Source organism: Myxocyprinus asiaticus, chromosome 34, assembly GCF_019703515.2.
Source record: "Myxocyprinus asiaticus isolate MX2 ecotype Aquarium Trade chromosome 34, UBuf_Myxa_2, whole genome shotgun sequence".
Classification (NCBI taxonomy): Eukaryota; Metazoa; Chordata; class Actinopteri; order Cypriniformes; family Catostomidae; genus Myxocyprinus; species Myxocyprinus asiaticus.
The window spans coordinates 19,222,135-19,244,486 of record NC_059377.1 but is presented as its reverse complement, the minus strand read 5'-3'; the positions used below and the strand labels follow the sequence as shown (position 1 = coordinate 19,244,486).

Here is a 22,352-nt window from a genome sequence, read left to right as displayed (position 1 = left end):
CAAAGGCAGGCCTCCATTAGACTCCTTGATGCCTAGTCAGGCAGAATCTTTTAATTTATGACGTTGAGGAATTAAAAGGTTGGGTTTTCTGGATTAAAGTCATATTGCATAGCATTTGTTTGTTCTTCTGCACCTAAAATACTACAACGTTCAACAACTGATGTCTAGGTCATTTTTAGTGGATATATGAAGTCACTATGGACATTTTCCACTAACATGTGACAACCAGAAAATGTCCAAATACCTTTTGTCTTAACATAACAGGATATCTATTGTTTTATGGTTTAAAACTTAACAAACGTGCTTTTCATGAAATGTTTTTGCTTGAAAAGTGTACTTGTGCTATCTTAAATATCAAAACCAAACTGCATTTATTTTTTTAATCTAATGCAATGACATTCATACATTGTCTCCAAATAACAACTTTTTGAGGCCGCTGTAATTTTAACTCCTTTAAGGGTTGTTTTAAGTAGCCAGCATCCCGTGAATTCCGAATCCTATTGTAAATCCCTACAGCCAAAAGTGACGGAAAAAGAACAGAAAATCCTGACCTCATCCTATCATTTTCAGGACCTGAAGGACAGATGAGCATTCGGATAAGATGTACAATGAGCCATGAGGGCCATAGACTTAGCAGGCATGAATCATTAACAGGAGGAATAGTATGTTTAATTTAGGAAGAGTGTCACTTATTATATTTAAATCCAATGGCATTCATCCTTGTGAGATGTTAAAGGAATGTTCTGGACTCAATACTTAAGCAAGTAATGATGGCATCTGTAATGCTTTCGATTATAACAGAAAATCATTTAAACTCTGTTAGGCATTGCACCAAGGTAAAGGTTTAAATAACCTGTGGTGATGGGGGTGTGGCCGAGCGCTGGTTTGTGAATGGAGAGCGAGGCCAAGAGGAATGAATGGGAAGGACTCGCACCTGTGTATAATTTCACTAACAGCTGTTCTGTGTTTCAGTGAGTGGCATTGGGGAGATAAAGGGGAGACGAGAAGCCCAGAGGAGAGAGCGCGAGAGAGAAGAAGGGGGCTCGCTGGCCCCTGAATACGCCACCATATGGTCCTCAGCCAGCTGGACCGCCCCATCCAGTGACGCTGGTTGGTGGCACTGGACACACTCCGCTGTCCCTTTCGGTAACCGGACGATGAACTGCGGTGTCGTGATCTGCAGCCAGCAGCCACCTTCGGCAGGTGTCTCTGAGCTGTTGAGCGAATGAGAACGGGTGGCCGAGCTTGCCGAGCGTCAGCGAGCAGAAGTGTTGACGTTGTTGCACTGGGCTTCGGCCGACCCGTTGCAGGATGGCTTTCTTTAGATCTTCGTACACCAGGAGGTTGGACGCAGGTAGTTTGTGGGCCACGAGTTGGGATTCCCCAGAAAACAGCAGCACGAGGTGAGCCGCCCACTGAGTGCTGGACCACTTCCATGCTCCCGTGTTCCACTCGAAAAGCTCAAGGAATGCCTCCGGGTCATCTTGAGGTCCCATCTTTGTCAGCGTGACATGCGGTACGGCCGTAGGAGAAGACCCCTCCTGCTGTACCCAACTCCGTAGCACCTGCTGGTCCTCTGCTTGAGCCTAGAAGAGCGCCTGGAACCGCTGCTCCTGTTCCAGACGCAGCTCAAGCAGAGACTAATGTTGGGCTTGGTGGATGCCGGCGAGGGTCTTGAATACTTTGGCCAGTGGCGAGGACACCATGACGGCATTTTCTTCCGCCTTATTCCCAGGTTTCGGCACCACTGTGCCACAGCCCTTTGTAGGTGTAGAAAGGAGGAAGCGGGAGCCGGCTTAATCACTCTAACGAAAACTTTATTCACTTATACTCTGTTTGGACTTTTCAGCCATAGCACACACACAGGTTAATTTCTCTCTCTTTTCGGGGCTTCTCGTCTCTCCTTTATCTCCCCAAAGCCACTCACTGAAACACAGAACAGCTGTTAGAGAAATTATACACAGGTGCGAGTCCTTTCCATTCATTCTACCTGGCCTCGCTCTCCATTCACAAACCAGCGCACGACCACGCCCCATCACCACATACCCACTGTTTTGGAAGTATAGCGACAATACTTAAACATTGTGTTAACGTAGTGTGAAAGAATCACTTACCTTGTTTGTACAAAGTTAAATCCAATTTATCAAATTTTTCCTGTTTTTTTTAAAAAAAAAAAGAAAGAAAAAAAAATGAAATATTCTAGAGAAAACTGTTTTCCTAGAAATTGATGTCCACATATGTGGACAGCAGGACTAAGTTGTGGAATTTTAAATAATACCAAGCTATAGAAAGTCAGATTTTTTTCATCAAATTGTTTATTATGTTTCCAGGAGTGTTGGTTATTTATGTTTTTGAGACATTACAGACAATACATCAAAAATTCACAAATAATTATAATTCAAAGTAATATCCAGCATCATCCAATCACTGCCAACCATGTTAAAATAAGATTATACATAATAAATTCTGGATCTATGTACTGATTACCATTGTCCCATGTCTGCCAAACATGTTGAATGGTCCAAACATCGCAGCCTGAAACTGAACTTTTGGTCGGATTTTAGGAGTGAATGCACTTAGCTGCATAGGAAATCTATAGGATGCTCCCTTGCTCCCTATTTAGTGAATGACTTAACCTTCAGTGTGCTGAAAATGCACAGCAAATATAGGAATGCATTTACTAATTTTAATGAATAGAACCGCATTGTACAGCGATAACAACATTTACATTAAAATGAAGCGAAATGACCCACAGATGTGCTAATGTTGAATGTTATTTAAAATAACTAACTTTTTTAGTTTTTTTACTTATGAGGGAATAATGTCCCAAAATAACCCACAACAAAATTAATTTTTAAAGAGGCATATCAAAATGAAACTATAGACTCTACTCTTTACACCCAAACAGGTTTCCATGAAAAAACGTATAGGTTTCGTACCAGAGGCACTTTTGTTGGCTCTGTGCCCGTAGAAGCACTTCACAGAAATCGACATCATGCTGTTGTGTCACGAGACTCGGTGCGGGAGAAGTTTAACCATTTTAATGACAATCTAGAGTCTTGTGAACAGTATTCAGTCAGTTTAAATTAATTTAAATTATGCGTTTCATAGAGCGAAGCCAAAATACAACATCCACACATGTGGACGTGGGGTCACAAGTGGTTAAAAAAGAATAATCTTTCATCCATAATGTAAATGAAATGGAAAAAAATATTTTAAATATTAAGAGTTGCAGTAGAGTTATATTGTGTCACAGGTAATTGAGTCATAAGTGTCCCAATGTTCAGTGGATCAACACCTTTGCCAGTGCCCTAATTTGTATTCACGATATACTGATTCATGACATAAGGAGCTGACTGAGATGCATCCTAAGATTTTCAGTGAATAATGATTAAATTTACATACTGGTCACATTGTGAATTTGGTGACAGGTCGAAAGCTCTTCTGCAGAAATCATTCTGTGCTTATGGAAATCTGAATCACTGACCCCAGTGGTCGAAGCTGGAAGTGTTGAACGTATGGGCATGTGTTGTCCAGCTTCCAGGTGAAATGTCCACAGAGTGGTGCCAAAAGCAAGTTTGCTCGGAGGTTGCTTATGCAACGAGCTATCAGTAGTGCCGGAGAAAAAAATTGATCATGCCTGAATTGAAGCAAAAATGTCTGATGGGGGATGGCACTTGTAATTCGTCAGAATGGAGTCGATTTCAGGGTACATGAACATTCGGAAGCATATAGCTAATATATAGCTTCAAAAGACTTGGCATATAGCACAGATGACTTTTATGGTGTTTTTTTGTCCAATTTGTAGCTTAAGAGTAACTGTATGCTTTCGTTGTATGGAAAAGAACAACGTCTTTTGTGTTTCATAGTTGGAAAAAAACCATACAGGTTCAGAATGACATGAGGTTGAGTAAATGATGACAACTTGCGTGAACCATTTCCATAATATTTCCAGGATATATATATAAATAAAAAAAATAAAAAAATCCAAATAAGATTAGATGAAGAACATAGGATTATTTTGATTATTTTATTAATAAAACATTTTTTTGCAATAATTTATTAAAAATTGTATGATTTCCATGCAGTGTAAGGGTACAAGAAATGTGAAATGAGAACATCCACTTTGATTTGTTCAAGAGCTCCCATGTGTCTGTGTGTGTACCAGTGCAAACACACTGACCGGTACAGAAGTGGAGCACACAAGTGTACACTTTCAAAAAGCACTGTATAGAAAAACAAAACAACAGTTGTGGATTTCCTCTTTTTTTTTTCTTTTTTTTTTTTCTTGATAGGCAGTGATGTTTCGTGAACTCAAAATAACTGATTAATTAAAAAAAAAAAAGAAAAGGTGAGAAGTCTTCCAGCACAGAATAAATAGTTTTGTATAGCGATGTGTAAACTTGTAGACAGCACGTTTTCACACAGTGGCAAACAGACATACAAGCTCACTGCTAACATTCTGTCATTTTAACATCATTTTAACATCCCCACTAACATTGTATTATACCTCTACAGAAAAAAAATAAGTTGTTTACATTATATACATTATAAGTGGTTCTTCACTCTCCTGGGGTGATGACTAGGCCTTTATATATAGTTTGTTACATGATGCACTGATACACCAGAATACGCTTGGAGTCCAGCCGAACGTTTGTCAAATCATGTACAATAAATTAATGAATCTCTTTGCACAATTAAGTTTTTTCTTGCTTTAGAGAAACAGAACATTTTCATTTCAATTTAAGTGACCAACAAATCAGCAAAGGTTATTGCCAAGACTGTCCTAACCAACCAGATGTGCATTCCACAGACCATGATGCAACTTCAAAAGCGATGTGTTAACCTCGTGTTTGTTTGATTCACAGACTCATGCACACACAGTTGTTAGAATCCACAGTATAGAACCAAATGTCCAAATAAAAATCATATAAAGCACTACCTTGGTCTTTATTTAGTTTTTGCATTTTTCTAGTGGTTTCTGTAAAAAGAGACTATACGTCACAAATTCACTTTTCCTGTACCGGCAATGACATGGTAACATCACTGTACCAGTGTTTACCTTTCAATTTTTTTAAAATAACAGTATGTGGTGCATGGAACACTGAATATGTTTTCAGATTTGTTTTTAGTATGCTCAGACAGTAGTTGTTCTGAGAATTATGACTCATAAGACAGTATTCCTGTGCAATGTCAACATTAGTGGCATAATTATTGGAAAAGTACAGGTAGTGTAAAAATGCAACGCTGACATATATTTCCGATATGATCTTTCAAATTAATATACCATCAAAAACATTCAGTATACTTATCTATACAGTTTGAATGAGCTAATTATTGCCACTTTCATAATTATTATGTTGTGCATTTGTCAGAAATTATTGAGACAATTATTTGAAAATGGCAATGTATGCATAGAACACCATGCACGGAAGTGAATAATTAGAAAACAATCAATAGCTATAAATAAATATTAGATGATTAATTCTTCATGTAGTAAACCTCATACATTCATTATACTGTACTGTATGATTTATCTGAACAATGCTTTTATAATCTCTTGATAATCTCTTAAATCTCTTATTGATAATCTACATTTCATTAATAATCATATAGTCATCTTTTTGATTTAAAAGTACAGAAAATAATTAATCATGCCCTCTCCTTGAGCAGATGTTTGGCTGAAACACTTGTAAACATCCCCTTCACCTCCAATTTTGTCAAAAAGATATTTACCTAAAATACAGATTTGAATTCCTCCTTTGGATTATTTTAGAGTTGATGTGATATATGAAGGATCTGAAGATCTTTTCATTTAAATACTAATTTTCCTGTTCACATCTGGAGGTTCACCAGCTTGTTCAAAAAATAGGACCAGAGGATTTCAGTATAAATATCTGGCTATTTTATAATACACCATACTGTATGCATTTGAATGCCATATTTCAATTGCATCAACAATCAGAATGACATATATCATGATGATATATGCATACTGTAGATCTGAGAGGGAAATATATATATATATATATATATATAATTTAAATGTTTGTCAGCAGAATGATTCAAAACACTTTAAACAACAGTACAACCTATTGAAGAGACTGTAAATCTATCCCCTACAGCATTGTTGTCATTCCCATCAAAAATTAAAGATGGTGCTACTGTGAATATGGTCCATACTAATGAATATGTGAGTGTGAGCTAGCCCTTTTACTTCTACTGATTCACTGAGCTGAATAAATATTGGTAGCACTGTATTAATAACTTTCATTTGAAAACTTGGTAACACTTTACAACAAGGTTCTATTTGTTAACATTAGCCAATGCATTAGGAATCATGAACTTACAATGAACAATATAACTCTACAGCGTTTATAAATCTTTGTTATTGTTAATTTATAAAGATATAATTGTTCATAGTTGGTTCATGTTAGTTCATAATGCATTGTTAACATATGCAACTATTAATTTGAAAAATTTATGAATATATGTTAAAATTAACATATACCAAATTTAATAAGTGCTGAAAAAGTATTGTTCATTGTTAGTTCACCAATGCAGTTAACTGATGTCAACGAATACAACCTTATTGCAAAATGTTACCGAAACAATAACAAACATTACATTATAAAAAGCTTTACAGATCATTAATGTCACAAAACTTTGATTCATATATTTGTATATAAAGTGGCAAGAAAAATATATGAACCCTTTGGAATTTCCTGCATTTATGTATAAATGATCTGTTTTAACTAATAATGCACATATTATTGTATTGTTCTTGTACATACCAGCATTGTGAATACATCATTCAAAAATTCACAGTGTAGGTTAGAAAACGTATGTGAACCCTTAGGCTAATGATGTCAACAAAAGCTAATTAGAGTCAGGAGTTGGCAAACCTGGCATCCAATTAATGAAACGAAATTAGAGTTGTGGGTTAGAGCTACTTTGACTCATAAAAAGCACTCAAACATTTTGAATGAAGTATCTGCTGACATGGACCATGCCTTGCAAAAAGAGATCTCAGAAGACATTCGATCAAGAATTGTTGCTTTGCACAAAGCTGGAAAGGATTACCATGTTATCTCAAAGAGCTTAGATATTCATCTGTCCACAGTTAGACAAACTGTCTATAAATGGAGACTATGTAGTACTGTAGCTACTCTCCCTAGAAAAGCCGTCCATCCAAGATGACTCAAAGGGCACAACGCAGAATGCTCGAGGTAAAAAAGAACCCTAGAGTGTCAGTTAAAGATTTGAAGGAATCATTGGAACTGGTTAACATATTTGTTCAAGAGTCTACTATATGGAAAACATTAAACAGGCATGGTATGCATGGCAGGACACAACGAAGGAAGCCACTGCTTTCCAACAAAAACATTGCTGCACACCTTAAGTTTGCCAAAGACCACCTTGACACTCCACAACACTACTGGGAAAATGTTTTGTGGACTGATGAAACTAAGGTTGAATTGTTTAGGAAGAACACGCAGCACTACGTATGGCATAAAAAGGGCACCACATATCAACATGAAAACATAATCTCAACTGTGAGGTACGGTGGAAGGAGCATCATGATTTGGGGCTGCTTTGCTGCTTTGGGGCCTTGACCGCTTGCCATCATTGAGGGAAAAATGAATACGTTTATCAAGATATCCTATAGGATAATGTCATGGTGGCTGCTGAAGTTTAGTAGAAGTTGAGTGATGCAAAAGGACAATTACTCTAAACATCAAAGTACATCCACTACAGAATGGCCTCAAGAGAGCCGTTCACACCAGACAGCCAAAGAATATGGCTGAGCTGAAGCAGTTCTGTAAGGAAGAATGGTCCAAAATTCCTTCTGAACGTTGTGCAGGTCTAATCCGAAGCTACCGGAAATGCTTGGTTGAGGTTATTGCTGTCAAAGGAGAATCGACCAGTTATTAAATCCAAGGGTTCAGTTACTATTTCCACAGCACTGTGAATGTTTAATGGGATGTGTTCAATAAAGACATTAAATATTATTATAGTTTGTGTGTTGTTAGCTTAAGCACATTGTGTTTTCTATACTTGTGACTTTGATGAAGATGAGATAACATTTTATGAACAATTAATGCAGAAAACCAGCTAATTCCTGAGGGTTCACATACTTTTTCTTTCCACTGTATGTAAATATTTCATTCAAATCAAATATCATATCAAATATTTCAGTCCACATAAACTACTGATCTGTTAAGCATTATATGATGTTTGTTAATTATTCATTAATATAAAAGTTATTATAGAGTATTACCTAAATATATTTAAACGGGGTGAGGTTGTACTAAGAAACAATGGGAAAAGTTAAATGTACATTATAATAAACCAGTTAAATATTCTTTCAATGTACAGTTTCTCTGATTGCATCCAAAGGTGTTGTTGAAGCATTAACTGTTGCACTTCAGTACCAGTTAAGCCCAATCGACAGCATTTGTGTCATAATTTCACATATTTTTTTTTTTTTACCATAAACATTTATTTTGACTCGTCCCTCCTTTTCTTAAAAAAAAAAAAAGAAGCAAAAATTGAAGTTACAGTGAGGCACTTATAATGGAAGTGAATGGGGCCAATATTTGGAGGGTTTAAAGGCAGAAATGTTAAGCTTATAATTTTATAAAAGCACTGAAATTAATTCTGTTAGAAATCATGTATTATTTGAGCTGTAAAGTTGAAATCGTTGTTTACCAGGATTACAGGATTTACGGCATCATGGCAACAAAGTTTTAAAATTGTCTATAACTGTACACAGAAAAGGTTAAGTGATTTTATCACACTAAAATCATGTTAACATGCATATTGTTTACGCCTACCATACTTTTGAAACAGTTTGTATTTTAACGTTTACCGATTGGCCCCATTCACTTCCAGTGTAAGTGCCTCACTGTAACCTCGATTTTTGCTTTTTTATTTTAAAGAAAAGGAGGGACGAGCTTAACTTGTATTGAACCCAAAATATTCCTTTAATAACTGATACTGATTGTGCAATGTGCCAAACAACATATTACAAAAGACTTAAAATATAAACAACTAGGTTGAAAATGAAAGAACTTGGAAATAAGAGCTGATTATAGTCTGAAATAACAGATGTTAAATAAACTTTAGGTCATATGCTGGTAAAGTCAAGTCAAATATTGTAATTTCGTCAATGAAGACAATCGATTTTACACAACCAAAATGAAAATACTAATAATAATAATATATATATTTTTAAATAATCATTAAAATAAAATAACTTAATAAACTTAAGAGTAGGTCTTGGCCATCATTTTAAGATGAGTTTACATTAATTCCCGTGGCGTTGTGGGATTTTTGTGCATCTGTTTGCGTTTTTGTATTTAAAGGTCTTCATCACTGTGACTTGTTAGTAAGCGTAAGGTACTGTGACAACCGCAGCTGTTAGCCAACCCACCTCTATTATTTTCCATTCTTTTCTCGCTTGCATTAAAAGACATTAAATAACAGTGCATGTTGTGTTCTCATCGGCTAACAACCATACAGAAGGTAATTACAAATTTGAAAAAAATAGTTCTCATTGCGTTTACGTATGATCATATGCATTACATATGTGTTTTTGTTGCCCAGTCGACACAATTCGGTCCGTCAGGCTACAGTAAGACAACAGGCACACACGTAACAAATCTGACAAAAACTAAAACCAAGACACAGACGGTGAGAAATCAGCTGAAGCGAACTCTCTTGCCTTTGATATGCATGATACATAGCTTATTTCCGATAATTCATATTTTGATTACATTTCCTTTGTTGTCTCGATATAGATTTACAAAATTGGTATGACAACAGAACAAAACTGGTATGCTGACGCTCCCTATCTCAGCAAGACGTTGTGCAAATTTCACAGCACACAGTAATATTTCTATAGCAACTATGAGGTAAGTTCACTGTTGCTAAGAGCTAGGTGAAATATATCACAATGTCACTCGGAGACTGGGGTGAAACTCTGCCATTTCTCCCTTGGAACAGGATCTATATTCTCATTCAATTCCTTTTAGCCCAAGCTACAACCAGGGAAGTTTTCAAAGAAGAGAAAATAAACAGAGGGAGGGGGAAACTGAAAGACCCGAGTGTCAAAATTAGGCTTTTCTCATACATCACTTGCTCTTATTACGTTAATTACACTTGTGCTAATTTTTCAGCCACGCTGTTTAATACAATATATTTCTTCTTTCGTGTTGTGTGGACCAGTTCTTTTGTGTAACCTCACAGATTTCTGCGACAATATTTTGGTTTGGCTCTGCAAAACCAAAGTCCTACTTCCCTGTTATTATCGCAATCTATGAGTCTTCTTGTTCTGTTACAGCCCAATCAACGTCCTTAGCGTGGGACTGCAACTGTGTGTTTTAGTCCCGCTAAATGTGCTTGGGTGCGCCTTGAACTGCCAAGTATTCAGGATCACCTCACTCGGCTGTAATGGAAGACTGACCCTTTAAGCCTGCCATACCCGACAGTACTCTACAGTTTGTGGAGGCTTTCACCAGAGGCATTCTTATCTGGGACTCTTTGAGGGCACTCTTATGTTTATCAGAGTCTTTGCCTCTAATATGACATTACATGAAGCTATAATTCAAAGTAGCTGTTTTGATACTCTGTTACCAGGTCAGGCCTACGTGAATCAGTGTTTTTTAAGAACAAAATGTGGTGTGACTCTACAAAAGTGTGATACACGTTGATCCACACAAGAACAGTTGGCCTGTGTTTCTCTGAAACACTTGCTTGTTCTCTTTAGCTAAAAAAAAGAGATTTTAATAGTCTTGTTTACCATTTACCATTATTTTCACACTATGGGGACACTGAAGCAATACAACAAATTCATACCAACCAGTTTGCAACTTTGAATGCATCTATTTCCTGGTTTGTTCACTGTTTGTAAAGTTTTCCAGAGCACCAGGCCTCATCAGAATAATACACCCCCAAATAATTCATTTTACAGCATATTCAAAGCTCACTTTGATGTTCCAATATGGTATTTACATGGCTGTTGGCATGGTGAATAGGAGGAGTGCTCGGTCACATCCAATGCCCTTTTCCCGCAAGTTCCAGCAGAACCAATGTGCACGGATATTGTCAAAGGAGTTGAAAGGCTGCTAGTAGATCTGTCTCTTTGAAGCAGGTAAGGCTACAAGCTCCTGTCCTTTGTTGATCCTGCTGTTTTGGGGGGCCGTTGAGTACATTGAGTTAGGAACGGGAGGTTATCAGAACTGAGAAGGAATGGTAGTCTTGGTGGGTTACTGCAAGTGTGAGGACATCCAGTCACCTCCCTCATAGCCTGAAAGATCAGTTCTGCTCTGAAGTGGTCATGGATGGTGGGAGGGGGGTCATAGATGCATACAGAGTTGGAACCCTCCCATGGGTTGCTCACACGCTTAACCGCTGATATTGCTCAGTCTGTTTTTAAAAAGAAAAGCTGATCGCATCCTCAGAGTGCAGGGCTGGGGTGGGGCTCACAGGCCAGAGACCATGACCCTGTAGGAGGGGGGCATGTGTCTGTGGTGCGGGCTGGAGGCTGGGCTGCTAGTGGGACTGCTGCAGCTCGCGTCCACCCCTCCTATGGATGGTAGATAGGCGTGGTGTAGGATGGGCAGCTGCAGAGAGAGCCTGCGCTGTATGCTGTGAACAAAGAGCATAAAAGCAATAGTTAAAATGGTTATTATACTTTACATAAAAGTCTCAAAACACCTAATTTTCTTTAAAACTCTTCTGAGTATGTGTTTAATAATGGAAAATGAACTCTGATGCAAGTAACAAAAGTTTAGTATAAATTATACCACACAGCACATGAAATACTAGCAGTATAAGAGCAATCTTGAAGCAAGAGAAAACACCAACCGACTTGAATAAAAAAAAACTTTACTTCGTGCTCCACTTCCACTGTGCACCGCTCACATAAGCTGTGTCCCAATTGACGCACTATATACTGTGCACTTTTAATATACACTGCAATTTGCTCTAAAGTGTGTGAATGTAGTATCGTCTCAAATGGAGAACTAACGGTTTTGTCCAACATGGAAGCATTTGCCATTATTCAGCTGATGGAAGTAACGTTTCAAACACGCAATGTGTTGCTGCAAGCTTTAGCACAGTAGCCAACCTCAGTCCAACACTTATATCTCACATAATGTACATATTGACACATCATGGAGTGACTGTAAAGCATTTACATATGTATGAAGTCTCTCTATTTGCCACATTTACTATTAATAACAATTGTTTTGTCAGCCGGCATTATGGCTTGGAAACCCCACCCCTTCTGCTATGTAGGGTAAGCTGCAAGTGCTGAGTGCATGAAGTGTCCAACAATCCAGGTGAAGAAACATATCAGCAAGGTATTTGTTGTACACTTATTTTCATTGCATTTTAGTGTTAACACTGCTCAGTCTACTTGCACTACAAAATGAAATAGAATAGTTCAGAAGTATACGATTTTGGATGCAGCTATACTTTGACCTTAACTATCAACTAACCCTAAAATCAAAGTATAGGTCTCTGCTGAACAAAAATGTGCGTTTCCCAATCTGTGGGTGTTTTCAAAAATGGGATGGGCATTTTTCAACTATCCAATGAAAGTAGGGAATCTCAACGTAGTAATCAGTGGCCGTTTCCAAACCAGGATGGGCATTCCACAACTATCCAATGAAAGTAGGGTATTTCAATGTTGAAATCAGTGGTGAATCCAAACCAGGACTGGCGTTTCTCAACTATCCATTGAAAGTAGGGAATCTCAATGTAGTAATCAGTGGCCATTTCCAAACCATGATGGGCGTTTCTCAACTGTCCAATGAAAGTAGAAAATCTCATTGTTGTAATCAATGGCCATTTCCAAACCAGGATGGGCGTTTCTCAACTATCCAATGGATGTAGGGAATCTCACAATAGTAATCAGTGGGCGTTTCCAAACCAGGATGGGCATTCCTCAACTATACAATGACAGTAGATAATCTCAATGTAGTAATAAGTGGCATTTCCAAACCAGGATGGGGGTTCCTCAACTATCCAATGAAAGTAGGGAATCTCAATGTAGTAATCAGAGGGCCTTTCCAAACCAGGATGGGCGTTTCTCACCTATCCAATGAAAGTAGGGAATCTCAATGTAGTAGGCAAATCGTGTAATGTGGTTGAAAAATGCCCATTTTTGTTCTGCAGAGATGCAAGTCTCCTAAAATCAGAGGGAATGATAGGTTGATCAAAGAAAAATGTTGTGTAAGCCCTAAACCTTCAATCTGATTGATTGATTGATTGATTGGACTGTTGTTCTAGGAAGATGTTGCACTTGGCAAAACAATGTAAGCTTGAAGGTGCACAAAGATACAGAAATTCCAATAGCAATACACACCAGCCCTCCTCTGCTTACTAGATGTTTTGCAAATTGTACATTTAAGATGATGGCCAAAATACAACATGCTCTCTTACAGTGATATTAAGATCAAACAAAAGCCCATGGATTTAGATGGGAAGACAATTGACTGAGATCTTATGACTGAAAAGTAGAGTTGTGTTTGAAAAGGCGTAACTTAAGTCTTAACTACTCTTAACTCAAAAATAGGCACTTCTGCAGAAGCCTTTAATCCACTATGTACCTGGCTGTTTGGATCCCCTGACATAAAGTACATTTCATGCCTGTGTCGAATGTCAGTTTCAAACTGAACCCCAAGAGACTGAAGCCCTTTAAATCAAATACGTAAGCCAAATGCCAGTTATATAAAGTACACAAGTCACACCTCTGCCAATCGATTTTAAGATTGGAGTGTCTTCAGAGATTGGAGAGTTATTTGTTCCAATTAAATATTAATTTTACACATCAATAAAGGAAAATGCCTACTCTGTTTGAAAATAATTAACATTGATTAGTGAGATGCTACAGGTTAAAAAATGTGACATCCTTTATTGCAGACGAACAAGCATACTACCAATTACCAAGTGTATATTCCCTGTAGTAGAAGTTGTTATTTAGCAGGGTCAAGAGGCCATTGGCTACTGGGGTAAGTGTGAGAGCATTGTGTGTGTGTGTGTGTGTGTGTGTGTGTGCAATCAAGAGCTTTGAGAATTCAACTCTACTGTACATTTTAGGGTCCAACGTCTAGTTACATAAGTTACATAAACCAGAACCCCCTCTCCCTGTCTTTCTTTTCTTTTTTTTCTCTTTTTTTTTTTACCATGACCTCCCATTGATGTATGCAACTTTTTTTCCCTCTTTGATGAGAACACATCAACATATTATATCATATTAAAATATTATATCAACTGGCACTTCCAAACTGGCGGCCAAAAGTTTGGAATAATGTACAGATTTTGCTGTTTCAGAAGGAAATTGGTACTTTAATTAACCAAAGTGGCATTCAGCTGATCACAAAGTATAGTCAGGACATTACTGATGTAAAAAACAGCACCATCACTATTTGAAAAAAGTCATTTTTGATCAAATCTAGACAGGCCCCATTTCCAGCAGCCATCACTCCAACACCTTATCCTTGAGATCATGCTAAATTGCTAATTTGGTACTACAAAATCACTTGTCATTATATCAGACACAGTTGAAAGCTGTTTGGTTCGTTAAATGAAGCTCAACATTGTCTTTGTGTTTGTTTTTGAGTTGCCACATTATGCAATAGACTGGCATGTCTTGGCCCAAAATGGCAAAAACGAAACAGCTTTCTCTAGGAACTCATCAGTTAATCATTGTTTTGAGGAATGAAGGCTATACAATGCTTGAAATTGCCAAAAAAAACTGAAGATTTCATACAAAAGTGTACACTACAGTCTTCAAAGACAAAGGACAACTGGCTCTAATAAGAACAGAAAGAGATGTGCAAGGCCAGATGTACAACTAAACAAGAGGATAAGTACATCAGAGTCTCTAGTTTGAGAAATAGACGCTGACGTCAGCTGGCAGCTTCGTTGAATTCTACCCGCTCAACACCAGTTTCATGTACAACAGTAAAGAGAAGACTCAGAGGTGCAGGCCTTATGGGAAGAATTGCAAAGAAAAAGCCACTTTTGAAACAAAAAAAACAAAAAAGAAAAAGTCAGAGTGGGCAAAGAAACACAGACATTGGACAACAGATCACTGGAAAAGAGTGTGATGGATCTTAACCCCATTGAGCTTTTGTGGGATCAGCTAGACTGTAAGGTGCATGAGAAGTCCCCGACAAGACAGCCTCATCTATGGCAAGTGCTACAGAAAGCGTGGGGTGAAATGTCACCTGAGTATCTGGACAAACTGACAGCTAGAATGCCAAGGATCTCCGAAGCTGTCATTGCTGCACATGTAGGGGTTTTTGATGAGAACTCTTTGAAGATTTTTTTTCCAATTGTAATAGTAATTTTTCACATTATTAATGTCCTGCTTATATATTGTGATCAGTTGACTGCCACTTTGATGAATAAAAGTACCAATTTCTTTACATAAGAGCAAAATCTATACATTATTCCAAACGTTTGATGGCCAGTGTATATACACTATATGGCCAAAAGTTTGTGAACGCCATATGTGCTTGATGAATATTTGATTTCAAAACCTTAGGCATCAATTTCCCCCTTTGCTGTAATAACAGCTTCCACTCTTTTGGGAAGGCTTTCCACTATACTGTATGTAGTGAAATGGCTGCAGGGATTTGCTCTCATTCAGACACAAGGCTATCAGTGAGGTCAGGAACTGATGTTGGTCGATGGGGCCTGACTTACAGTTGCTGTTCCAGTTCACCCCAAAAGTGATCAGTGGGGTTCAGGTCTGGGCTTTGTGAAGGCCAGTCAATTTCTTCCACGCCAGACACAGTAAACCATTTCTTTATAGACCTCACTTTGTTCACAGGGGCATTGTCATGCTGGAACAGAAAAGGGCTATCCCTAAACAGTTGCCACAAATTTGGAAGCACACAAAGCCTAAGCCATTACATAAAGAAACATTAAGATTTTTCTTTACTGGATTTAATGGAGTAACCAAATTTGTTAATTAGAAGGGGGTGTCCACAAACTTTTGGCCATATATATATATATATATATATATATATATATATATATATATATATATATATATATATATATATATATATATACACCAATCAGCCACAACATTAAAACCACCTGCCCAATATTGTGTAGGTCTCCCTCGTGCCACCAAAACAGCACCAATCCGCATCTCAGAATAGCATTCTGAGATGCTATTCTTCTCACCAAAATTGTACAGAGCGGTTTCTGAGTTACCATAGACTTTGTCAGTTCGAACCAGTCTGGCCATTCTCCACTGACTTATCTAATCAACAATTTCCATCCACAGAACTGCCACTCACTGGATGTTTTTGCCACTATTCTGAGTAAATTCTAGAGACTGTTGTGTGTGAAAATCCCAGGAGATCAGCAGTTACAGAAATACTCAAAGCAGCCCATCTGGCACCAACAATCGTGCCACGGTCGAAATCACTGAGATCACATTTTTTCCCCAATTCTGATGGTTGATGTCAACATTAACTGAAGGTCCTGACCCATATCTGAATGATTTTATGCACTGCACTGCTGCCACACGATTGGCTGATTAGATAATCACATGGATGATTGTTGGTGCCAGATGGGCTGGTTTGAGTATTTCTGTAACTGTTGATCTCCTGGTATTTTCACACACAACAGTCTCTAGAATTTACTCATAATGGTGCCAAAAACAAAAAACATCTAGTGAGTGGCAGTTCTGTGGACGGAAAAGCCTTGTTGATGAGAGAGGTCAACAGAGTATGGTCAGATTGGTTCAAACTGACAAAGTCTACGGTAACTCAGATAACCGCACTGTACAATTGTGGTGAGAAGAATAGCACCTCAGAATGCTATTCTGAGATGCGGGTTGGTGCTGTTTCGGCAGCACGAGGGGGACCTACACAATATTAGGCAGGTGGTTTTAATGTTGTGGCTGATCAGTGTATGGGTATATATATATATATATATACATACATACAGTTGTGCTCAAAAGTTTGCATACCCTTGGAGTATGGTATTGGTAATATATTTACCATTTTTTTTAAAAAACATGAGTGAGCAGGCAAAACATATTTATTTTATTTCTTATGGGATTCATATTCAACTGTAGGTTATAACAGAATGGCACAATCATAAAACAAAACATGGCAACAATGAAAAAAATGAAATGACCCCTGTTCAAAAGTCTGCATACCCTTAGTTCTTAATACTGTGTATTGCCCCCTTTAGCATCAATGACAGCGTGCAGTCTTTTGTAATAGTTGTCTATGAGGCCCCAAATTCTTGCAGGTGGTATAGCTGCCCATTCGACATGGCAAAATGCCTCCAGGTCATGCAAAGTCTTTGGTTGTCTTGCATGAACCGCACGTTTGAGATCTCCCCAGAGTGGCTCGATGACATTAAGGTCAGGAGACTGCGATGGCCACTCCAGAACCTTCACCTTTTTCTGCTGTAACCACTGGAGGGTCAACTTGGCCTTGTGCTTAGGGTCATTGTCGTGCTGGAAAGTCCAAGAGCGTCCCATGCGCAGCTTTCGTGCAGAAGAATGCAAATTGTCTGCCAGTATTTTCTGATAACATGCCGCATTCATCTTGCCATCAATTTTCACAAGATTCCCCATGTCTTTAGAGCTCACACACCCCCAAAACATCAGTGAGCCACCACCATGCTTCACAGTGGGGATGGTATTCTTTTCACTATAGGCCTTGTTGACCCCTCTCCAAACATAGAGCTTATGGTTGTGACCATAAAGCTCTATTTTGGTCTCGTCACTCCAAATTACAGTGTGCCAGAAGCTGTGAGGCATGTCAAGGTGTTGTCGGGCATATTGTAACCGGGCTTTTTTGTGTCATTGGCACAGTAAAGGCTTCTTTCTGGCAACTCAACCATGCAGCTCATTTTTGTTCAAGTATCGTCGTATTGTGCTCCTTGAAACAACCACACCGTCTTTTTCAAGAGCAGCCTGTATTTCTCCTGAGGTTACCTGTGGGTTTTTCTTTGTATCCTGAACAATTCTTGTGGCAGTTGTGGCTGAAATCTTTCTTGGTCTACCTGACCTTGGCTTGGTATTAAGAGATCCCCGAATTTTCCACTTCTTAATAAGTGACTGAACAGTACTGACTGGCATTTTCAAGGTTTTGGATATCTTTTTATATCCTTTTCCATCTTTATAAAGTTCCATTACCTTGTTACGCAGGTCTTTTGACAGTTCTTTTCTGCTCCCCATGGCTCAGTATCTAGCCTGCTCAGTGCATCCACGTGAGAGCTAACAAACTCACTGACTATTTATACACAGACACTAATTGCAATTTAAAAAGCCACAGGTGTGGGAAATTAACCTTTAATTGCCATTTAAACCTGTGTGTGTCACCTTGTGTGTCTGTAATAAGGCCAAACATTCAAGGGTATGTAAACTTTTGATCAGGGCCATTTGGGTGATTTCTGTTATCATTATGATTTAAAAAGGAGCCAAACAACTATGTGATAATAAATGGCTTCATATGATCACTATCCTTAAATAAAAGTCAGTTTTTTTGCATGATCAGTCATATTTTCAAAATCAATGCCAAAATTTCAAAATTTCTGCCAGGGTATGCAAACTTTTGAGCACAACTGTGTGTATATATATATATATATATATATATATATATATATATATACACACACACACATACACTGGCAGCCAAAAGTTACTGTTGTACATGAAACTGGTGTTGAGCAGGTAGAATTCAATGAAGCTGTCAGCTGAGGACATGTGAGGCATCTATTTCTCAGACTAGAGACTCTGATGTACTTATCCTCTTGTTTAGTTGTACATCTGGCCTTCCACATCTCTTTCTGTACTTGCTGGAGCCAGTTGTCCTTTGTCTTTGAAGAATGTATTATACACCTTTGTATGAAATCTTCAGTTTTTTGGCAATTTCAAGCATTGTATAGCCTGTATTCCTCAAAACAATGATTAACTGATGAGTTTCTAGAGAAAGCTGTTTCTTTTTGCCATTTTTGACCTAATACTGACATAAGACATGCCAGTCTATTGCATACTGTGGCAACTCAAAAACAAACACAAAGACAATGTTAAGCTTAATTTAACGAATCAAACAGCTTTCAACTGTGTTTGATATAATGGCAAGTGATTTTCTCAAGGATAAGGTGTTGGAGTGATGGCTGCTGGAAATGGGGCCTGTCTAGATTTGATCAAAAACGACTTTTTTCAAATAGTGATGATGCTGTTTTTTATACTTTGTGATCAGTTGAATGCCATTTTGGTTAACTAGAGTACCAATTTCCTTCCGAAACTGCAAAATCTATGAAGCGTTTTGCTTGAAAAGTGTGCTTGTGCTATCTTCCTTTAAAATAAATGCAATTTGGTTTGATGTTTTGTTATATACTGCAATGCCTTAAGTGTGGCTTAAATGTCCAAAAACTTCTGGAGCCCAGTGTACATGCAGGTGTGTGAACTCACTGTTCTGGTGAGTTGATGTCTTCTAGCAGACCTCTGCTTATCCTGGATGGATCCATGGATCCCCACTGAGCCTGGGGTTTCTGCTCTAAGTGGTTCTTCAGAGATTTGTCTCCATCTGCAAACAAAGGTATGACCCTCAGAACACAACTGCAGTCATTGCTGTCAGGATGTTGACGTCAGTGGTGGATGCAGCTAAATAACTTTGAGTCAGAAGTTGCACCTTGTATGACATTTCAGGGTGGCATGTTTGGAGGTATGTATAACACTCCTTCAATACATTTTTCTTTTTCTCTGGGTGACAGTAACAGGAAAAGTGTGTCACATTCTAAACTGAGTCACTGTCTTACAGCTGCATGTGATCGACAGATGAGAAACGCAAGGTTTGATATCCACTTCTCTTACCTTTGCTGTCAGTGAAGTTGCGTATGCTCAAGATATTGTTTACGTCTTGGTAATGGTTTTGTTTAATGTAGGGAGTTTTTTCAGGAGTGTCTTGAAGTTGCATTGTAACCTCTTCTAGTTCCTTATCCAGCTGTAATGCACACACATTTAAAAGTTTGTGAAAGGATGTTAATAAATAACTAGACTTTTTACATTCTATGGAGAAAATGTAAGTGGTCACACACAATGCATTAGTCTAATGTGGGTGTTTGCAAAGGCGATGCTATGCATTTGCTAAGGTGTTCTGAGGTCTTCAGTGTGCTAAGTAGATTCTAGAGTGTTCTGGGTGGTTGCTAGGACATTGATAGGTGGTTGCTTACTGGCCCAAGTCAAAAGAGCCCCCAAATTCCCCAAGTCTCATGATATTCTGCTTCCTAGATATGGTACATGCAATGTAGTCTTACGGAATAAATGTTACTGTAACAAACATTTTTCAAATTGAGTTATACGTGCCGCATTCTACGTTTCACCACAGTTTCCTGGTGAAATGAACACTAGAGGTGCTACAACAACTGTGTGTTTTATTAACTTTCACACAAATCGGGGAATTATGTGACGCCATGTGAGGATCGGATGTGTTCCTCAACGGCGAGCTCTGCGCACTTTGCTTGTTTTAATACTTTTTATGACAAACCGGTGAGATTCGATACACTCTGTTCCATAACTGTTCTTTGAGGACAAAATGTCAAAGAATTCAAAATCCACGGGCCTGGGAGTCGATTTGGTCAGGGAGGTGCGGGAAATGCTGAACATGTCGGCAATGCTGACGAAGGTCTTCGCTGACTTGGAGGATCTTGCTGTGATACAACGATCGATCCCCGCCATGGAGGCAAATTTTACTGATGTGGTTACAAGAGTGGGGGATGTTGAGAAACAGATTGATTACCTAGAGTCATCGGAGAGGGAATTATCTGCTAATCCGCTAGCAACCAAAGTGGATTTTGAGCATGTCTGGGAGAAGTTGGAGGACATGGAAAACCGTAGCCGGTGGAATAACGTCTGTATCGTAGGAGTCCCGGAGGGCATAGAGGGACAGGATATGGTGAAATTCCTGGATGGGTTCTGTCAGAATCTGCTCGACATAGCAGGTGATAAGCTGGAAATCGAGCGAGAAAGATTCACAGAGGGAGACAGGCCCTGATCAATTCTGAAATTTTCTGATCTTGTGTTACACGAGGCGAGGAGTAAAGGAAGGCTTTCTTGGAAGAACCACAGCATATTCTTGTTCCCAGACTTGCAAACTCAGCAAGAGAGAAACGTGATCGATTCAAGGAATGCAAGAAACTTTTACATCAACAGAAGGTCGCTTTTGCAGTGATATTCGCGGCCAAATTGAGAATAGATGCTAAGGATGGCCGTAAAACATTCACATGCCCACAGCAAGTGTTGTCTTTCATAAAGTCAGTAGAGTGAATAAGTCATCTTGCTGTACTCACATTGTAGCCGAGTGGACCGGCTCACTGAACATTCGCTTGACTGTTTGAGGAAACTGCATGTTTTTTTGTGCTGGTTCTGCTTATCGGCTGGAGTTTATTTAGTAGAATAACACACTTTCAGGACAGTTTTGTGGAGTTTGTTTTATAGATTATCTTTTGCTGTGTAATTCTGTCTCACAAAATTTGTATAGAAACACCGGACTTGAGCATTCCGATGGCAGAGTTGTCGCGGGGGTTTTCGTAGGCGTGCGTGGGCTGTTTGAGTTTGGAGGGATTGGAGTTGGCACTGTCGAGCGTGGGGTTAATGTGCACATTTTTCTTTTTCGGTTTGTTTTGTTCTGGGGAATGTTCGGGGTTTGATGGTTGCACTAATGTTGGAATGTGGTCTTAATAATCTTTTTTTTGACACACTATCTATTTTTTTTATATGTCAAAATGTTAAATGTTAATATGAGTGGACTGTCTCTCTCAACGAGGAATGTGAATGGGTTGGGGCACCCCATAAAAAGAAAGAAGGTTATTTCTCTTATTAAGCGTAAGAAATATGATATAGCTTTTCTTCAAGAAACGCACCTTTCTCCGCAGGAAGCTGAAAAATTTGGAAAGATATGGAGTGGGCATTTTTTTTTATAGTGCTGGCTCGAGTAAGAGCAGGGGAGTCATTACACCGATAAGTAAACATCTACAATTCAAATGTCTCAAACAGAATAAAGATAAATTAGGAAGAGTCATCATTTTTTTAGCTGAAATTCAGGGACAAAGTCTTACTTGGGATAATATTTATGCACCTAACGTTGATGATTAGGGCTTTTTTATAGATCTTGAAGGGATGTTGCAAGTCGCTGGCACCCCTCATGATATAATATTGGGAGGAGACTTTAATCTTTGATGGACTCAGTCCTTGATCGTAGTGAAGCAAAACAGTGCAAGCCCCCTAGAGCAACACTGACGCTTCACAGGATGTGTAAAAATCTTGGTCTTACAGATATTTGGATATTTTTGAACCC

At 38.5% G+C, this 22,352-nt stretch overlaps 1 protein-coding gene across 1 annotated transcript in view; it reads right to left on the bottom strand.

The window, feature by feature from the left end:
- Positions 1 to 2,311: 2,311 nt before the first annotated feature.
- Positions 2,312 to 22,352, bottom strand: part of LOC127425502 (gamma-aminobutyric acid type B receptor subunit 2-like) — a 370,336-nt gene continuing 350,295 nt past the window's right edge. Inside the window, exons 17-19 of the mRNA XM_051671571.1 lie at positions 19,871 to 20,000; positions 19,469 to 19,583; positions 2,312 to 11,652 (exon numbers count right to left, since the gene is read on the bottom strand). Coding sequence (XP_051527531.1) covers positions 11,487 to 11,652; positions 19,469 to 19,583; positions 19,871 to 20,000 — 411 coding nt within the window. The 3' untranslated portion in view covers positions 2,312 to 11,486. The remainder of the gene's footprint in view (positions 11,653 to 19,468; positions 19,584 to 19,870; positions 20,001 to 22,352) is intronic.